Genomic DNA, 20,462 nt, shown 5'->3' with positions numbered 1-20,462 from the left:
ATGCAAATTCACATTCTGAATGTAATCTGGTATTAGTTGCGCAACAGCCATCAGATTAAACCTGCACGTTATGCGTGTGTGTGTATATATATATATATATATATATATATATATATATATATATATATATATATATATATATATATATATATATATATATAGATAGATAGATAGATAGATAGATTAGATATAGATAGATAGATAGATAGATATTGTCCTTCCATCAACACATCATACTAATATCAAAACACCACTACTAGACTTTAGTTCTTTATATGAAAATAGCTCAGTGCGGAACTGAAAACACAGCCCTTGACACAACATACAGTATGAAATGCATATTTGAAAAACTACTCACATAACCAATACTAAGGGAAACGACAAAACCCCGTCTTTACTTTCACAGTCACAATACATTAAGCTATTGTAATGTTTGCATTAATGTAACGCATGTAATTTACGTTAACAGGCGAGTTTAGCTTGCAAATTACAAAAAACTGTTTCTTTGCAATGCATGCTGGGGCGAGGTACACACCTCATATCGTAATCATCACAGTTGACCCCTGACCTCTCAGCACTACACACAACACGGAAGCAGCATGGCGTCCGGCAGTGACATCTCCGAGCTGCAGCAAAATGCAAAGGAAAGATTGAGAATAATTTCGGGTCATTTACAAAAACCAACAAACAAGGAGCAGTTCCTTGTCTCTGCAAACGAGTGCAAAGCAGAAGCTGGGGATTGGAGTCTCGGGAAAACCGGGACCATCCCTAAAAGAAGGTGGGTGGTGTTAAAAAGGGAAGTCGAGCTTCTGGCAGGATACTAACTGACAGTTGGTTTAACAGTTACCCCAGATTGCCTATGAAACACAACAAGACTCTAGATTAAAGTTTAGAGTATTCTTAAATCTATATATGGAGCCCATTGCGTTGTTGACTGTTATAGATGTGTGTTAACTTGGCGTCATTCTTTTCTTTACAGTAGGGTTATCACAGCCTGTGTGTGTAATGCACAATGTAGACATTCATAACCTTACAAAAAAGTGGGTGGTGCCAGATAGCTACAAAGGCCTAGAGAAATAACATTATCGCTCTAAAAAGTTGACTTTGTTTATCTGTGTTTATACTGACGTTGTGCTGCAAATGCTTGTTGCAAGTTAGAACTAGAACATTATTTTCTTTCTTTGGCAGGCATTGGAATATAAAATCTTGGATCACGATCCATTGCGTTAAACAACACATCTTAACGTTCTGTGGATCTTGGTTCTGGCACACTAATGGCGTTCTTTGAGTGTATTTCTGTAAAACGTTGAATATGTTTTGTGTTATATGATTACATTGTCTATCAATTGCGTGTAAATACGTTGCTGTACACATGGCATTAAGAAGATAGCAAAAGGACTGATTTTTGCTTCATGTTTTCTTATGACATTATTGGTATAGTGACTTCTAGTGTCTGACAAGTGTACTAATATAATTTACAGAAGTTACAGTTGTTTACATGTTTATTGGAAGAACTAGAAAACGTGGGCTGGTATGCTGAGTTTATGTTATACATTTGAAAAAGTTTTGAATAATCTTTGTGAACCAGCTCTTTGGAAATTACAGCAATGACCAGCACTAGTTTTATTTATTTATTTATTTATTTATTTATTTATTTATTTATTTTATTTATTTTTTTAAGTCAGACCTGCACATTTTGTTTTTAAATGGAACAATCTATTCTTGTTCAAAAGACTGTGAAGCTGCTTTTGAACCCTGGTTCAGTGAAAGTGATAGCCAGCCAAGTTAAAGTTCCGTAAATGCAAAGCACAATCAGAACAATCACAGCCATTGCTTACAGAAAGCCACTCTGTTGGTTGCTTGGTTGCCCTGTGTAATGACACTCAAATATCCTTGCCATGCATTTGTCACTGTGATTGTGTGGTTGACATTGAACCTGAGCCATTGACCATGTACAGTAGCTTGGACAGAACAGCTACCCTAGTACAGTGCTTTCTAAGTTCAGACGAAAGTCACATGCTTTACTGTACAACTACTGTACAGTACTGTTTGTGAGCAGGTGATCTCTGCAGTTTAGAACCTTAACCATTCAGTAAAGCAAGAATAAGTCGTTTTTAAACAAGAACACAAAGTTAAGACGGGAAAACCAGCGCTTACTTGGTACTGAAAAGCACAGTTCCTTCACAAATAGGCTTGTCAAGTGTATATTTTGGGTTTACATGCACGTGAAAATCGACTCTACAGTCATGACTGTGACGTTGTCACGCGAATACATCGTGAAACATCTAAAGGACGTCCTTTCGTCAGCACGACTGTAAGGGCAGGGCCAATCGCTTTCTCACGATAAATAGCTCTAAAAACCCATGTAAACCGGAGCAGGAATCGTGCTAGTCCGTGCTCACAAGATTTCAGCAGTCAAGATCTCGTTTAACTGGCGGAATATTCCTCACGTTGTTCCTCAGCAAAGCCATGCCAAACCACACACACAAGAAAGAACGCAAAAGACGCTGCAAATGTAAACCTCTCCTATACCCTATTATTAATGTTTGTTTAAATGCATGTTGTTAAGCACAACTAACTGAATTTTTAGCCTCATTACTATTACTAGTTGTAGTCGTAATAATAATAATAGTCATATTTGCTTTCTATAATTCTTTTAAAATGTCCCAGGAACAACAGAGCTCCACCTCTTCTTCCACCGCACTGAACTGGAATGAATTGTTGGCATCAGTTGGCATATTGTGCAATAAGTAATGGATATAGTTAACAAACATAAATGTACCGTATCGCTTTAAATAAAGACTTTTGTTTACATGTTTATAATATTACAAGACATCCACGTTTCATTATAATGTGTGTCTGTGTGTGTGCTAAGCGGATTTGGTTAGTATTTTCAAGTTTACCTCAATCTGTGTGTGCACCTGTACTGTATTAGGCATCTGGTCTGTGAAATAGGGAAATATACAAATAAAAATAAATAAATAAATAACTGCTATATTTGTATCACGTGATGTATTTTTTTTTTTTTTAATTATAGGCAGGAGATTCTGAAATGGAATGGCTGGGGTTATAATGATTCCAAATTCACGTTTAATAAGAAAGGTCAAGCTGAATTTACTGGTAAAAGGTAACGTTTGCTTTTTAATACACTTGCATCTTGCTGCTTCGTTTGTTTCGTGTTCATTTTAAAACACTGTACAGTGTGTTTATGTAAAACTTTCTAAGACCAAGTGGTCCAATTTAAAAAAGAAGTAGCGTTACTAGAGAAAATATTTAATTTTTTGTATAAAAAAAAAAAAAGTGAAAAGATTAACCAACTAGTAGTTTCTTAAAGTGCTAGTTGGTTGGCTGTCCCAGTTTGCAAACTAAAATGAAATTGTTTTGTCATTATTCCATTTTTCAGTAGCCAATCCTTACACACAGGCCTGTGTTTAGTTTGGCATGCCATCTACTGTACTGGTGCTGAACTGTATTATGTTCCAATATGTTTTTAAAAGTGTGTTAAGTCATTGCTACTGTCTCCTACTGTATTGTACTGTGCCTTATTGGCCTGTACCAGTATCCTCAAACTCGGTGTAGCACTATTGCCATCTTGTGTTATATGTTATGTATTACACAAAATCAATCTAAAGGGTCGATTTAGCTCAAGGTCATCACATTTAAAATCTGACTTAAAACATTTTAACCGATTTGTTAATTTTACAGCAGTCGGATTATTTATAATTAAACCTGCTCTCCTTCCTCTAAAAGGAGTGCTAACTGAGATTGTACAGTCAATTTTCTTATATCTTACCAGCAATATGGGAAGGATCAATCTTTAGGTGCTTTGCATGTGAGTTTAAAAAAAAAAAAAAACATTTATACTCTTTCCCGGGGGGGGACGACAAAGAACCAAAAGCTTTGACAGAAGAAATAATAATGTAATTGATAATATTGCTAGTGTTAATAATAGGCAAGAAAAATGACGGGAGAGTAGGCAGTTCGGTCTCTACGCCCTCCAGTCTGACAATATCCGTGTTAAATCATGAGGTGGTTTTATCGTTGTTCATCTAAGTTTATTTTCTGAGTACTGTATGTTAAAATGATTTAAAATAAATAAAGGCAGCCTGATAAAACTATTCAGGTAGCCCTGTCCATGTTAGATAATCTCTTTGACTGCTCATGATAATGCAGCTGCAGTACCTAGCTTGCGCACTTTCCATCATTCCTCTAGCCTGCAACATTGAAAACCAAATATGTGTTGGTGTCAGTTTAGTTGGAAAAAAATGCACTGTGTCAGACACCCATTAAATGAAAGATAGATCCTGAAAAATGTTGGTGCTCTGTCATATTACGCTAGGAATAGAAACAGCTGTTTATCATTAAAAAAGCCCTACATCACTAAATGTCAAAACAAGATGGTTAATTTGACTAGCCTGGCAGAAGCTGCCCTGCCAGCTCCAGCGATTTTAAATATTTGAAAAGATAGAGGCTCATATTAAAGAGTCCATTCCACTTAGCCTCTAGCTTAAGTAATGCGTCCTTTCCCTGTTTTAGGTACCGACTCGGTGGCATGGTGTTACCTGCCTTGAGAGAATGGTTTGAAAAAACCTTTGGAGCAAGCCTGGAGCACAAAACACCAGCCAGGGTACGCATTTATTGATTTATTAATGGCAAATAGTGCAGTACTGTAGTTACTAACAAATCAGCTTTTTTTATTGAAAGTTTTAGTCTGATAATAGCAGCATTTTCAATGTTGTAAAGATTGAATTATGAAATCTATTTACTGTTGTCTGCTCTATGGAATAGTCTGCTCTTAACCCCAGTGAAGTCCCACCACCTATTCTCAATGAAGGATTCGTCCAGGACCTTAAAAGCACTGCCATACCGTTCTCTCATGAAACCGAAGACAGAATCTTTAGAGCTCACGGTAAGGAAGTTTTTTATTTCCTCTCTTAGCTTTGCTTTTGAGTGGCTGTTTTTTTAAACACTTTTTTTTTTTTCCCCTCTACATTTTTCCATAGGACACTGCTTACATGAAGTATTTGCACTTCGAGAAGGAAAATTTGAACGGGTCCCAGATTTGGTGGTGTGGCCAAGTGAGTTTAAAAAAATAAAAATAAAATAAAGCTTGCCGTAGTGAAGGGATAAAGCCGTAATAATAATATGTGTGATTTGCTTCATGTGCTGTTGCCTAGGAGATTACATCTGACATCTAGTTTCGATTATTTCAAGTAACCAAGTACTGAACGTAAATTATGTTCTTCAGATTGATTAACAAATGTCGTGGCTGTGCTTATTTTATCATGCAAATGAGTTGATGGGTTAGTGAAACTTGATTAGCAATGACCCAACTGAGCAGCAAATCATATTGCTAATCAAAGTGCTCCTCTCTGTGTACTTTAAATTGGAAAATCAAAATCATTGTATTCTGCGCACCTCTTGATATAATTTGTTACGCAGTTATCATCCCTGAAAAATATAAACGCTGCTTGTAATGCAGCCTTATAGGTACTTGTAGATATTATCACTGACATTTTGAGGTGTTTTCACATCTCAAGTAAAAAATGTACAGTAGATGGGTACAGATAACTAAATTTGGTATTTTTTTTTGTTTTAATTTTTTTTTACATCCAGTCTGCAATTGAAAGATTTTGTATTTCCTTTCTCTTGCAGATTGCCACAAGGATGTGGAGAAAATAGTGGAACTGGCTTGCAAACATAATATTTGTGTTATGCCTTTCGGTGGTAAGTGTAGCATAGTGCATAGATGAATAATAAGTAATTACATAAATATATGCATAATACTTTTTCCTGTACCCTTCTATTTCTCTCATTGCTTCTTTTTGCAAGGTACTCCCAAACCTCCCCTTTGGTTAGCAAGCTGGATAACATACAGACATACATACAATATACATGCAGACATATGTACCTACAGACATACATTCAGACAGTATGTCCATTTACAGATTTGCTATACGGTACTAGAGACATTTGTCAGGACTAGTCAAGATCCAGTTGACTCCCTTTTTTTCTTCATGGTTTTCTGCATTTTTAAAGATTCTTCTGCCTAGTGCAGTATATTATCAAAGATAAATCAATTTGTCATAATCACTGCTCTGCCAGAGCGTAGTGTTCTTTCATATCATTTCAGAAATCTAATTAGTCAGCAGTACACACATTTCTAATGACTCTCTTGGCAGACTATTAGTTTAAGTGAGGATAAAATCTGTTCCCTTTTGGGTGAAGTTTGGGTTGGAGATGCAGTTTTATAAAGGTGATGAAGAACTGCTTTTAAACTTTTTAAAAAAGAGATTTACTGGAATAAATGTAGCAACTGCACTAAGCTACCACTTCAGTGGTTTTCTGCTCATTAAAACACATCAGTATGCTACACTTTGACTGTACTTGTCTCAACCTAAAACTACAAACCCTTAAAAAAACTCTTAGATGGCATACTTCTAAAGAGCCATATATGGACAGCCCTGCTGCATAACATTTCAATTCTCTTCCCAGTGCAGATACCAAGGTTCTTGACTACTGTAGAATACAGAAACATTGAAATATCTAAAAAGAAACTCTATTGTGATAGCAGTTACAGCTGCTCCCAGGTTTACATTGTAATACAGTTTAATGCAAGTTCTTCTCTCCTTATTTTGTCTGCATCGCCTCAGAGCACCTTGTGTGCTGAGGGAGAACAACTTCCTAACTGGCACACCTGAGCAGGACTGTTCAGAGTGTTGATATTAACCAGTGAGAGTGGGTGGAAAGGTAACATGTCCTTGTTTCCAGGGGGGACTAGTGTTTCCAACGCGGTTGAGTGCCCTTCAGATGAGAAGAGGACCATCCTCTCCTTGGATACTTCACAAATGGTAGGTGATAAAACTCCAGGAACTGAAGCTTAAAAACAAACTCAACCCAGCAGACCAGCATCTGAGAAATAATGGGACTAACTTAATCACACCATATTAGCTTGTATTCACTGGGTTTTGAATGGGGATTAGTTTTATCTACAGTCTGTGTATATGGAGTTGTGTGAAGGTTATACAATCTGTATACCTTATGCACTGTAACAAACTGTTTTTTTCATTCACGTCCACAGACTGGTGCACATTATACACGAATGCGTACGTCGTGTCATGTTTATAAACCCCTAACTGTTACTGAAGTCTTAAAAGATGCTGAGAAGGCTTGCTCGTACTTTATATATTTAAAAAAAAAAAAAAAAAAAAAAAAAAAACAGTAATTATTTTGCTAGCTTTTTTTTTTTTTAGCAACGTTCCACTTCACCAAACAGCCAGCGTGGGCATGTCTTATTGGCAGGGGTTGCCGGTGTCTGAGATCTCAAGCTAAGTGGAGAGAGCATGTGGAGAGTATATAAGGGTAATGATGCAGAGGGTGCTGTGTGGATGTTGGGGTTGAAGTGAATTGACAGGGCATTAAGAGACGTTCACTGCATTGTTCACGCTTCGCTCTTGCCTGCATTATGCTGCCCCTTGGGAACTCTTCAGCGCTGCCTACCTGGAACCTAATGAGCCCTAAAGCACAGCACACTATTATTTCAGACTCCCATTTAATTTCCAATGTATTCAGGAATCTGTACTAAATGATAGCTTTAGAAGTTGCAGGATTTTGCAATGCTATTCTATCAATAATATGAATTCACATTGTGGTCCTAAACTCACAACCTTTGTAATCTCTGCATCACAAAGTTAGTGGCATTAACACCAGTGCACTGACCATGTACTTTACACTGAGAAGCAATGCATTTTCTTGTTTCCTTTTATTCAAGCAGAATACATTCAGTTTAAAATGTGGTGAATTACACCTAGTTCAATTATATTTATTTATGTTAATTATTGTGGTTGGGTGGGTCTTTCCTTTCCTTTCATTTTAGTTTCCATAGTTGGTTTGTTTGATGTGGCCCATTTTGATTTTCTGGTATTAAACCTCTTTACTCCTACATTTACATTAACGCAAGGCTGGAGTAATTGGAATGCATTCATAAACTGGAATTCGTTCAGATTGGACAGCTTTACAGATATCTGCATCGGATAAGCACAGGCAGGTCCTGAGACTCTGTGACTGATCTACAACTGTTTGAATCACGACACGGATCTAAATGGTAATGTTAGGTTGGCAGGATTTATAGTTCAGCCCAGAAGTCAGAGGACTTGACTGTTTCTAATTAAATTAAGTGAGATAAAATAACAATGGCGGTATACCAGGATATAAAAATCGCATACACTTTTATTTGCAATTTGACATAATTTATTTTTCATCATCAATAAAAAAAAAAAAAAGTGTTTTATATACTTTTATTGGTTTCCATATACAGTAATTAAAAGCTTTTAAATATTATATTTAAATAATGTACACTGTATGTATTTACATTATTCATCTGATCATCTTTTGTAATACATTGTTACAGAATCGAATCTTGTGGATTGATGAGAAGAATCTAACCGCACATGTGGAAGCAGGCATTGTTGGACAGGATCTGGAGAGGCTTGTAAGTCACATAATGTACTGCAGGCTGCTTTTCATTAGAAGTGATTGTATCTAACACCAGTTATTCCATAAATCATACCTGCTTTACACTTCCAATAGCTACATAGGTCTCAGATATGCAGTTTTGAAAGGAACACTTAGCAAACATGGCTTGCAAATAGATTTCTTTAACCATATATCAAATTCTTTCAAGACTGCACATGTTTGGACCTATATACCGGTGGAAAGTGCTTAAGAGGTTTGATTTATGGAATAGTTTTGTTAATTACACTGTTTGTTTTTAACTGCAATATGAAAGTGTAAATGTTGTCCCAACTCAAGTATAATACTGCAATGAGGAATGTAAACTCAGCGGAAGCTAGGGATGGGAATTTCTAATAGTTTCCTTTTTGAATACGCAGGCTCCAAAATGTTCTTGTGTTCGATTCCCCAAACTGTACCAGTTCTGCTCTTGCGCTCCCAAGAATAAAAGGCAAATGTGTCTGCAGTACAAGGAGGCAGCATATGTGTAAGCTGGTAAAGTTTAAGGTCACTCTTGGGAGGAGCCGGCCGGTACAAACAATGTCCAAGACGAGATTTCTTCATTCAATACTGTTTCCTTAGGCACAGGGTTTTCTTTTTGTTTACTGAATTTAAATACAGAACTCAATGAAACTTTTACAAGACATAGTTGAGCAGCAACGTCACAGCAGGTATCTCTTCCAATTAAAGCAACAGTAGCATAATGCTGCACAGTACAAAACAGTCCCAAATAATAATTTTTGTTGTATTCAGAAAGAAATAACACCTATCATATAGCAAACTAAATATTACACAGCTGTTTAATTCGAACAAATAATAACATTCGTAACATAATTTGACTAGTACAAATATTGGGACCTGGCTAAAACAATAGAAAATACATTCCAACATTACAATAGTTTAACATTACTACCAATTACAACTAGCCGTTAAGTACTGAAGTCAAGTTACTTTGTTTATTCAATAACCTCTAAATAATTCAAAACCAGGAACATACCTGGTTGTACTTTTAATGATCAGTCAAATGCTGACCTTACTCCATCCATTCATACAAAGTCAGCAGTAGATGTTTTACATTGAACTGCAATCCAGAGTTTAAAAGAAAACCCAAAACAAAACAAAAAAAAATCCTTTTCAAGTATCTTGCTTTTTCTTATTAGTCACTGCGTTGTTCTGCTTAGCATTTATTTTTTATATTCATCATAAAGTTAAATTACCTTTCTAATTTCAATGTTACCTAAGTTTGGCTTCCTTCTTTTAGCATGTGATATATACATTATTTTATTTCAGTTTACACATTAAAAGGTCGCAGATGCCGTGCTCCCAGACCCGGAAGCTGTTTCACAACTGCCTAGCAACATCTGCTGTGTGCAGTCTGCAGGGGTACTCAAGCATGGATCTGTTCACATTAGCTGAAAACAAGGCAACACAACTGACAACAGTTTGAAACAGAATACGTTTACGTTACAATTTTGCTGTTACAAGCACTTCGTAATTAATTGGGTTCCTTGGGTTTAATATGCAAATAACATCTGACTAAGACTGTCCAGTGTCAGCATTTAAAAAGAAAGATGTGTTTGGTTCTACTAGTAGCTTAATATATAAGGCTTTTCGTGTACTCAAATATATAATATTCTATTTAAATTTTTTAAATTTTATTTTCATGTATTCTACTTCACTGACCCATCCCTAGCAGAAGCATTTTGCTGTTCAAGCACATGATTGGTTTCTTAAGCCCCACAGCAGTGGCAGCAGTGGTGTGGTCCAACACATCTGTGTGGACATATTGCACAGCTTGGTCCAGGCAATCGGGGGACAGATGCTGGCTGAAGGCCTTGAGAGCCTCCATTTTTTTAAATAAATAAATACATGTTTGTATATTGTATTTCTGTCCCTTTGTGTATATCAGTTCTGATTTTGCATTCACTGCAGAATTCCTGAATTCTAAAATAGCAAACAGAAAAGGAATATTTATTGAGTATAAGTATTGATCCTGCTTCTGTTGAATACAGAGGCGTGAAAACTGGTAGCGAGTAAGCAAGTGGTGATAATGTAAACGGTAGTCCCGGGGAAAATTCAGGTGCATTACCTCACTTGGCGGAATGTTGAAGGGCATTGATTGAAACTCAGGTGCAGAACAGATGGCTCCATCAAACTAATTCAGAAAAATGGAAAACTAGAGCCTGTTTGATGTACAGGAATGTGTGTTCTGCATCTCAAATAGATGTCGTGTTGTATATTGAAAGCTCCATTTCATCTACCAGATGGCTCAACATTAAAACTCATCCTTCCTTGAGAAAATTATAAACTGTGGCTGGGCTGTGTTGCTTCTAATCTGTAGGCTTCCTGCACGTCTCATTTTCTTTTAAAGAGGATGGATAATGGAAAAGTTTAGTTTGCCTGCTTGTCTGTTTTTTTATGACTTATTCATTGGCATCTTTTTGGAATGCATTGTTTTCATTCTCCATACTTTTTGGACGTATTGTTCTTACTTTCATGCCAATAATTTGCCCACTGTAAATGCAATGTGATTGTTTTAATGGAAAAAACTTTTTGGCTCATGCTCATGGCTGTTGTATAAAACTGCCTTTTTATAACAGTCTGAGACATTCTAGGTTTTATCAAGTACTTCATTAGACTGGAATCTGTAAACACATATGTCTAATTAAGCACCCAGTAAAGCTACAGTATATGCTTTACATTAGGGTATTGTTTTCATTCCTAATAAATATGTTCTTACGTCTTCTTGTTAGCAAGCTGGAATGCTGAAAATAGCAATGGTTATATTACTGGATGGGATATATTATATGTAGTGAATGAACTTGAACGAGACTCATTTTGTCTTTTAAAGATAGTGTGGTAAGTATTGATTTTTTTTATGTATATATCTATATCAAATTATATACATCAAAATATATACCTTCTCAAGAATTAGTGCTGTGGCAAGATTTTTTTTTTTTTTTTTTTTTAGTGTTCTGTATTTTAATTGGATTTTTATTTGACTCCTTTTAAAACAAAATATTTATGAATTTTAATGAAGCATGTTCAGGTTATGGAAAGCAATATGTTTGAAAAGTTTGGAGTCTGTCCTCCTAATATATTGGCATTGCAGTGTAGAAATGTTACCTTGTTGCTGTGGTTACAGGAGGCAGCAATCTTATCACAATTATATATAGTCAATTGGGAATTGTTATAGGGTATAAATGGAGGAACACAATATGGGCTCCTGCTCTTGTGCGTCTCCTGTTAAAACGTTACAAGAAACATGATGACTCCATATTGACAAAGTCTGAACCCCATGATCTTAGGAATCACCATTTGCTGATAGTGATGAGACACAAGTGCACACACCTTATTCATAAACTGTACACCCACAAACAAGGGAAATGTGAATTACAAAATCCAGGGCATTCTATATCCTTGTAGAACATTCTGAAAATGATCATTCAATTGTAATGTACTTTAGCGTGCTCTCTTGTTATTGTAGTTTTGTTTTGAAATAACCACATTTGTTGGGTATGAATGTTTTAGTGTGGCAGTAGGAACTGTTGGTTCAGACATGTTCTAATAAAACCAATTAGTGTTTCATAGGTGGGGGGGAGACGATACACCAAGGTCACGATACGATATGTATCACGATACACAAGCCATGATATGATACATATCACAATACTTATGAAAAACTCATCTCTGCTTGACGGACTTGACAATATCTCACATCTATACACAGATTCAGTTGAAAATCAATTATATGTATTTACCACTAAGTAGTATAGCACTTGTTTTAGTTTAAACAAAGCAGTATGTAAGCTAGAGTTCCTGGGATATCAGGTTTAACTTAATTTTTTTTTTAAATGTATGTGTAAGTTTAAGTGTTTGATTGCATCATACTTAACTTTAACTCAACATATTACTATTAGTAGTAGTAGTATTACTGTTATTAATAAAAAAACACAGAATCTATAGCTGCTAGACAAAGATTAAATAAGTATACATCGTGGATTAGAGAATATATAATACCATTAATAAAAATTCAAGATCATTATTTTCTCTTACTTTCATTTTTATTTGTGCATTTGTGAGTCGTCCTGCGTACCCTCTGTGACCCTTTGGAGTACCCCCAGGGGTACGCATACCCCCAGTTAAAAAACCCTGATCTAGTACAACAGGAGTATTTCTTAATGTTCCTCATCACTGTTCCTCATCTTGCTGGAAATAAAAGTGGGTGTGTACTAAATAGTTGATTGGCATTTGCCGTACACTATATCGGAGCCCTTTTTCATTCTGGTGTGACTGCTCCATAAACCATTTATGGTTGTCGTTATCGTTATCGTTCCAGGTGTGACCGGGGCTTTACAGTTTAATAAATGTGGCATATTAGCTACTAATTTCAAGCTTGCATCGCGATACACAATACACGAAGGTGTATAGTATCGTGTTGTAAAGTATCGTGATGCATCGATACACAATAAATCGTCTCACCCCTCTTCATAAGGTGTTAATGCCATACTATGGCAAATATCACAGTGCTGTTGAATAATAGCATCTGTACAGTTCTTTGTATTTGTTCATCCGATAACTGGGGAATTGCTTGGTCTGTTTGAAGTATTTGGTCTTCTCATGCTCCTGATTTTCCATCCCCAGCTCAATGAGAGCGGTTACTGCACGGGCCATGAGCCAGACTCGATGGAGTTCAGCACACTCGGGGGCTGGGTGGCCACCAGAGCCTCTGGCATGAAGAAGAACATCTACGGAAACATTGAAGATCTGGTGAGTGAAGCATGCATGCTGCATAGGCTCTCAACCAGTTTTGGCCTTGCTTGTGTTGATTATGTGTTTTCATTACTAGTTCATCTAAGCTAGTGGTATTATGGATAAAAACGCTTGAGATGCATCATCTCGTTTACCAAGGGGTCCTGGACAGCAAGCACACACAATCAAGTGACAACTTCTGTGTAATACAGAATCAAATACACATACAGTCCTCAGTTGTTATACAAATGAATTAATACATAACCTACCGTTGTGTTTCTTTGTTTGCTGTGTTTATAAGTAAAAGCTGTGAGAAACACCAAATTGTATCTGATTCTTAATTCTTAAGATATAAACACTGAAGAGGGTAATAAAAAAAGGACTGAAAACATGAACTTTAGTTTTAATACATAAATAGCATGTTTTAAATAATAAAAAAGGTGAAATAAACACAACACTCAAAGGGGATGCAGTTAGAAAGAGACGGAGCAAATTACAATTTCAGAATTTTTGAAATGCCCTCACCAACCCTTGCGAGCGGCTCTAAAAACAGTGTTCTAATTTCATGGCTGTTGAAGAAATGTTATTAAAGTTATGGAATAGTCCACCGTATTGTAAAAAAGGTATTTGTTGAGCATTTGAAAATACTTGAATGGAGCCTGTTCATAGTACTACTTTTTAATCTTAGCATTTTTTTTTTTTTTTTTTTTTTTTTCTGTTGGGCAGGTTGTTCACATAAGAATGGTGACACCTAGAGGCGTGATAGAGAAAAGCTGTCAAGGACCACGGATGTCTACAGGCCCTGATATCTATCACTTTATTATGGGATCAGAAGGTATTTCTTATGTCGTTTTTATTTTTATACCACTAAACAGACCATACAAAATGTATACACTATTTTATTATTTGCTTGAGTAGCATGAAATGAAGGTGTGACTGGAATGGCAGAGTGGTGACGTCAGGCCAGAAGCAGGAGGAAACACAGAGGAAGTACTGCAGGGAAAAAAGACGCTGCAGCGCTGTTTATTTAAATTCCCATACTCTCCTCTGTACACCCACCTCGAGCAGGGAGAACTGCAGGCTTATATATCGTAGCCGAGAGGTTTAACTAACTAGTAATTATTCTATTACCCCTCGGCCACAATCTGCATGAGTTTATTAATGTGGATGGGGCCTCCCATCCACTCTGCAACACAGTACAAAAAACACACAGCTACGTCATCACACAAATCCAATAAATAAATCATAATACGAAATATGCACAGGGGCGTGGAGTACCCCGTTCTTAAATAAATACAAAATCAAAACAAAACAATAACGTGGCGGATGGCACCTCGCTCATCCTCCACATACAAAAACATTTTATAGCAGGGCTTTGCCCCGCCCCCCTTTTTCATGTACAGGGCTCCTGGCCTTGTTACAGAAGGTTTATTTTTTTAATTTATTTTAACAAAGACCAGATCTTTTTGTTCGGAATCCAATCAGGACAGGCCTCCTGTTGAAACTCTTGAAAGAAGTGGAAAAATAAATATCCCCCAGAACTTCCCAAAAACTAGGCAGTGAAAACTCGAAGCTAGGATAAGTCCTCATTAGGTCATACCAAATTTTAAAACGCACTGAATTAGCCAACAGTTTTTACAGTCCTGCTGACAGGCATGTGGAATGCTGATCAGCGTGTTGCTACTCCATTGCACATATAAATAGCTTGCCTTACTCTAATGAGGGAAATGTGCTGTTTGTGTACCAGTTACACGCCTGCCCTTTTTGTGCAGTTTTGCCCTTTTCTGACCCAACAGAGAATACTGCCATATGCCAGCTTCTTCCAGCTTAATTACAGGATTCTGGACTCAGTAGCGCTTCTATGGAAATATTAAACATCTGCTTGCGGACATTAGCCTGCTCAGTATAAAATGTTGTAGATCCTAAAACACTTGGTCTAAATATTTGAACACAGCTTTCAATTGTCTGTTTTTGTCTATGTTGGCATTAAATACAATGCAGTTAAATTTTTTTTTTTTTAAATAGTAATTTTGTTAGCTGACCTTAAATCAATTTTTGTTAGGATGCAAGGAAAATACTAGTAGTGATGGGGGGGGGGGAGTTGGGGACCAAAAAAAAAACCTATCATTAGCTCTTCTCCCGCCCTGTAACCTGAAGATTTCGGACAAACTGTGCATTGCAGTGTTTGTGTTCCTTGTCAGTCGAAGTCTCTTTGAGGATTGGAGCTTGCTATGGGACACGAAGCAAGCCAGTCCCTGCGGTAATCTCTTTGATTGAAAACCCCCTCACTCAACACTCTGACATTTAAGAAGCATGCTTATAATCTCTCAAGATTTCAGTATTTGCTACTCAAGTGAACTGAAAAAAACAACAGCAGCATGTCCTGAATGTTTTATAGGATTGTGTTGATGTTGCTATTAAATTAAATGATTCTTGCAATAAGAATCTTGGGTGCGTGGATGTTCTTATTGGTATTATGTGCCACTGTGACATAAACAGATGGTCTTTGGTGGTAAATCTCCCCCCCCCCTCGACCTGTGAGGGCGCTAAGTAATGGGAAAAGACTACCCTGGACTGTTTGGCCTGACAAATCATTGCCAGGGTTAAAAAGTTGGTCATCTAGAAAGGGGGCGGAGCTTCAGTGTACTAACACATCGACCCGGTAGGGAAATTATGTGGCAGCCGCGAATTAGTAGAGTGGCTGCAAATCGTTTACCATGAGTGACGGTACAAAAAGGGGATGAAGCGATGTTATCTGTTCTTTCGTTTTGGTTAAGGAACAACCCGGAAGGACCTGTGTTTTGTGAAACCGTATCATGAGTGTTTGTTTTGTCTCTCATTGTTGCTTGTTTAGTAGACAGCTAAACATGTCCAGAGCTGTCGCCAACCCGGACAGCACTTCACTTGTTACACAATAAATTGTATTCTAGCACCACTACAGCACTCACCCAGGACTGGCACAGCCACACAAATATGAAATTGTATTAACTATAATACAGACTTTTGTTTTTGCTTCAGTAATGCAATTCTTCCTGTTTTGAATAGAAATGTGGAAATGTACAGTACATTATGATCTCCAGACTCAAAGCCATTGAAGTTCTGTGAAATGACACAACAAAATATAAATTGGGTTGTATTTATGCTCACAGAACATGAATCTTCCATACTAGGCAAATATATACATATTCATTGACTCTGCTCAAAAGATAATTTGTTGTCTAAAGATAATTCTCTGTGTGTTTTTTAAAGTGCTGCATATTGCATTAGTTAAACAAAATATTTCTAATAACTTCCTGACCTAAAGTGACTGAAGGTATCGGCTTCAATGGCCTGAAATGCATCTGCAGGCCATCAAGAATTGTAATACATAGAACAAATTCAGCTAAAGAATATCCCTATGTACTTGCAATATAGTGTATTACTGTTTTACAGTTTTAATGTATGTCTTCAAAACTATTACAACAAGGCTGTGGATACAGTATCTAGATCCTTAACTTTCTCCAATTAAAAAGATCTGATGGTAACGCAGTAGAAATGCTTTAGAACTGTGTTGCTGTCAAAGCCCATTTTTCAGTGCAGTGCTTTTTATGTGTTTAATTTTCCATAGCAAATTAAAGCCATTTTTATTAAAGCAAGATGAAGATAAATCAGATTAATAATCTATTACATTTTGCCCTCTGGTGACAAAGCACAGCATTCTTGCTAAGGGATTTGCTGACTGATAAAATCTCCAGTATTGAGTTTTCTGATCTGTTATTGGATTTTTAGACTTGAATAATCACATTTTCAATTTGAAATTGCTCATATAAAGTAACCATAAACAATTGACTTGTGTAGTTTGCACAAACTTGAAAGGTAAACGTTTACAATAAGGATTGATTGAAATCCCTTGGTTTTTGTGGGGTTTTTTGGTTTTCTTTTTAAAAACAGGTTTTCTGTGCTGCATTTTCATTGTGGATAATGATATGATGAAGACAATAGAAACACTTTTTTTTTATTAAATAGGTAATCCTTTTCTTACTGCTGTTTAGAACTCTAGTGCCCCTCAGTTATGTACAGTTTTTGTGTGATAGATGTCCTTGTAGCTGTTTTATAATATTTTTCATCATTTTAACCTTCTTTGCACCCTGTTGGCCCTCCGGTTAGCTGAGGTAATTTCAGGTTTTCCACCAGTTTGAAGCTGCTTTGCCCCTCAGTTGGTCAGTGTCCTCAAGAGTCATAGAAAAAATTGAAGCAAGGGAGAAAAAAAAAAAAGGTGTTTGCAATGATATGCAAGAAATGGCTGTAACCTGCTATTTTTGTATCTTCTTTAATTATTTAGAAAATAGTACACATTTGATTTGGTCAACTTCAATGTTAATTCAGGAAAATATTACAGCTTTCTATTATGAAAGTACAATTGCGTGTAATTTCAGCAACAGAAATGTAATTTTTCATCCAGTTGATTTCTTCACACTTGTCCTGGCAAACGGAGTGGAAATCCAGAATGGTTTTTACTCCAGGTCTTTTCAGAAAAAATAAAATAAAATAAAAAAAAGTTAAGTTCACAATTGCTGTAACACAGGGGTAAATACTGAAGGACTGTTCGTTGTTCAGAAATGGAGAATGGGAAATATGTCAGTGTAGTTCTGTATTCTGTAATCTTCAGCCAACAACTTCCTGGTACTTTCGGGCATTTTGGTTATTAAAACAAAACAGTTCTGGAGAAGAGAGCATTTGCCCACTGAAGCAGAAACAATGCATCATTTGTTGTTGGACATTTTATTTATTTTTTGTTAACAAAATATTATTGAACTAAAGACCCTGATGCAGGGGCATGGGACCTGAAAAGTAATGAGGGATTACATTCAGCAGTCAGGCCACTAGAGGGCAGCGTGGAGTGTCTTATTAATGGATCATTAACACACAGCACCTGCAGCAACTGTGCTAATGGCAGAGGCTTTCCAGTTGTTTATGTGTAATTATTTTATTTGTAATCCAAATGTTCATAGCAGTAATAAGTTTCACTGTTGGAGTTCGTGATGGCATTTTTTTTTTTTTTAAATGATAGGTGGCTGTGAAAGAAGACACACTAGCAGAATATTTATGAATAATGTCCGACAAGGAGAGCCTTTTGTATATACACGTATATCAACTACTGCATCTTAAAAACCATTCATCCAATAGTGGTGAAATGTGGTATGAGCATCCCCTAGCCATTGTTTTAGAGGGTTTAAGAGTCTAGGTCATTCTGACCTGCTGTCTGTCCTCTGTAGTTAGGCTAGTGAAAGCCATATCTTCAGGACTGCACCCTCTGAATTTGATGAAACTTTCGCTGTAATGATGTCTGATTGAGTGATCTGTTCAGTTATGAAAGTGCAAGCCATTTTTTTTTATAAAGCTGTGCTGCGGATGAAGATCTTGGAGACCTACCTTTTCAGTGATATTTACACACCGAATTGCAATTGGTGCATGCCGTGTAACTGTGCTCACGTTAAAATTAAAAGTATTTAGTTGTGCTGTTTTACTGTAAATCCCATTTAAACACTCATTATCAAAGACACGTCTATGGTGCAACAGCTTACCTAAAACCATATCCAGATTTTGTGTGAATAGCTTGTCTCATTTTAAAGCTGTAAACAAGATCAGCATAAACATAGCTAACTATGTGGAAATTCAGACTAGTCTTTCCATGGTAAATGTCTGAACTGCAAGCACAGCATGCGAGTTGTGTGTTGACCCCCCTTTTAGTATCATGCTATACATTGGCAAAGCAAAACAAGTCCCCTGCATTGATTACAAAAATCTAAGCAGAGTATATGAAATAAATAACGTAATATCTTGGCATTACATTAGTGGCCCCTGGCACAGACTTTAGCAGTAATTGAAAAAAATACCGTAATTCATTTAGCTATTCTAGTATTGCCATGCCATTGAACATCTCTATCAATATTTAGCTCCCTTGGGAAAAGGGATGTTAAACAGACATACTGAAATGTGAAACAATCTGAAGCTGGCTCTTCAGAGTAAAAGCATTGTAATTATACTGATGTTTTTCTGATGACTTTATTTTTTTTTTACATGAACTACAGACAGTTAAGTTGGATTTAGTGTATTGTGAGTAATGAAATTTTAATTGGGCATATTAAATATAATCCTTGTCACTCAGGCTTTTCTGTATAGAAATAGCTTGATCGCCTGCAATGGTGCACTCTGTTTGATTTTAAAATGGCAAAATGTTACAAAGGCAAATACATGTTTAAAAGCTGTATTCTTTAATAAAATGGGTGTACTGTAGCTAATGGATGAACAGATATTTTTTTTTATTAATAGTATAAAGGCAGACTGCAATTAAATGCCACAGTGCCCTGGAAATTGCAGCAATGACTGAGCATTTGATCTGAGGCCTGAAGCCACAGAGAGAGCGCTTCACTGCTGTTGCAGTTCAAGGGGCAACAGGATCGCTCACTGAGCTAATAAATTACCTCTAATGTGTCTGTGCTGCTTTCTGTTTATTTCCTTTGTTTTTTCTGTCAGTAAATCCCAAGCATTATTACCCGTAGAGTAGAGTGAACCCTGCTCAGTAGGGCAGAGACATGTATTGGATATTAAAGAATATTATTGCTAATGCACCAAAGCATATAATTTGGCAATATCTATTTGTTAACACATGACATGACGGAATTAAAATGTGTTTGATTTGATAGAAAATGGTCTGGGGAAATTGTTATTGACCGAGAAATGATTTCAAATCCCTCTATTGTTTACCTGTTTCATTTAGGAACGCTGGGTGTTGTTACAGAGGTCACAGTAAAAATAAGACCGATTCCAGAATATCAGAAGTATGGCTCAGTGGTCTTTCCCAACTTCGAGCAGGGAGTGGCCTGTTTAAGAGAAGTAGCAAAACAGGTAAGGAGCAGTAGAGCTATTTCTTTTTTTTTAATATCCTTGTGTGTGACAATTAAAACGTCATGATCCAGTTCTAGCATTTCCTTTACGGTCTGGTGCTTATGTTAAAGTAACCATATGCCATGACATCTGAGCATCTGCTAGCCCAGGGCTAAAGGCAATGGCATTGTATTTGGCTATTTCTACTTTTTTTAACTTTTTAATAAGGGTACAAGGAAACCCTACATGACTTCAGTTCCTTAACAAATACTGTTACTGCGCTCTGAAAACGTAAAACATCTTGCTCAGGGGTTTACTTTGAAATCTAAGTA

The 20,462-nt window shown here is 36.6% G+C and overlaps 1 protein-coding gene across 1 annotated transcript in view; it reads left to right on the top strand.

Moving 5' to 3' along the window:
• The first annotated feature begins 570 nt into the window (after window positions 1–570).
• LOC121322196 (alkyldihydroxyacetonephosphate synthase, peroxisomal-like) overlaps window positions 571–20,462 on the top strand; it is a 37,643-nt gene continuing 17,751 nt past the window's right edge. Inside the window, exons 1-11 of the mRNA XM_041261793.1 lie at window positions 571–778; window positions 3,038–3,127; window positions 4,537–4,627; window positions 4,789–4,909; window positions 5,004–5,078; window positions 5,656–5,727; window positions 6,772–6,851; window positions 8,411–8,491; window positions 13,156–13,281; window positions 13,990–14,098; window positions 20,024–20,151. Of these exons, the coding sequence (XP_041117727.1) occupies window positions 600–778; window positions 3,038–3,127; window positions 4,537–4,627; window positions 4,789–4,909; window positions 5,004–5,078; window positions 5,656–5,727; window positions 6,772–6,851; window positions 8,411–8,491; window positions 13,156–13,281; window positions 13,990–14,098; window positions 20,024–20,151 (1,152 nt within the window). The 5' untranslated portion in view covers window positions 571–599. The remainder of the gene's footprint in view (window positions 779–3,037; window positions 3,128–4,536; window positions 4,628–4,788; window positions 4,910–5,003; window positions 5,079–5,655; window positions 5,728–6,771; window positions 6,852–8,410; window positions 8,492–13,155; window positions 13,282–13,989; window positions 14,099–20,023; window positions 20,152–20,462) is intronic.

Source organism: Polyodon spathula, chromosome 10, assembly GCF_017654505.1.
Source record: "Polyodon spathula isolate WHYD16114869_AA chromosome 10, ASM1765450v1, whole genome shotgun sequence".
NCBI classification, from domain to species: Eukaryota; Metazoa; Chordata; class Actinopteri; order Acipenseriformes; family Polyodontidae; genus Polyodon; species Polyodon spathula.
This window is presented reverse-complemented; position numbering and strand designations above follow the sequence as displayed.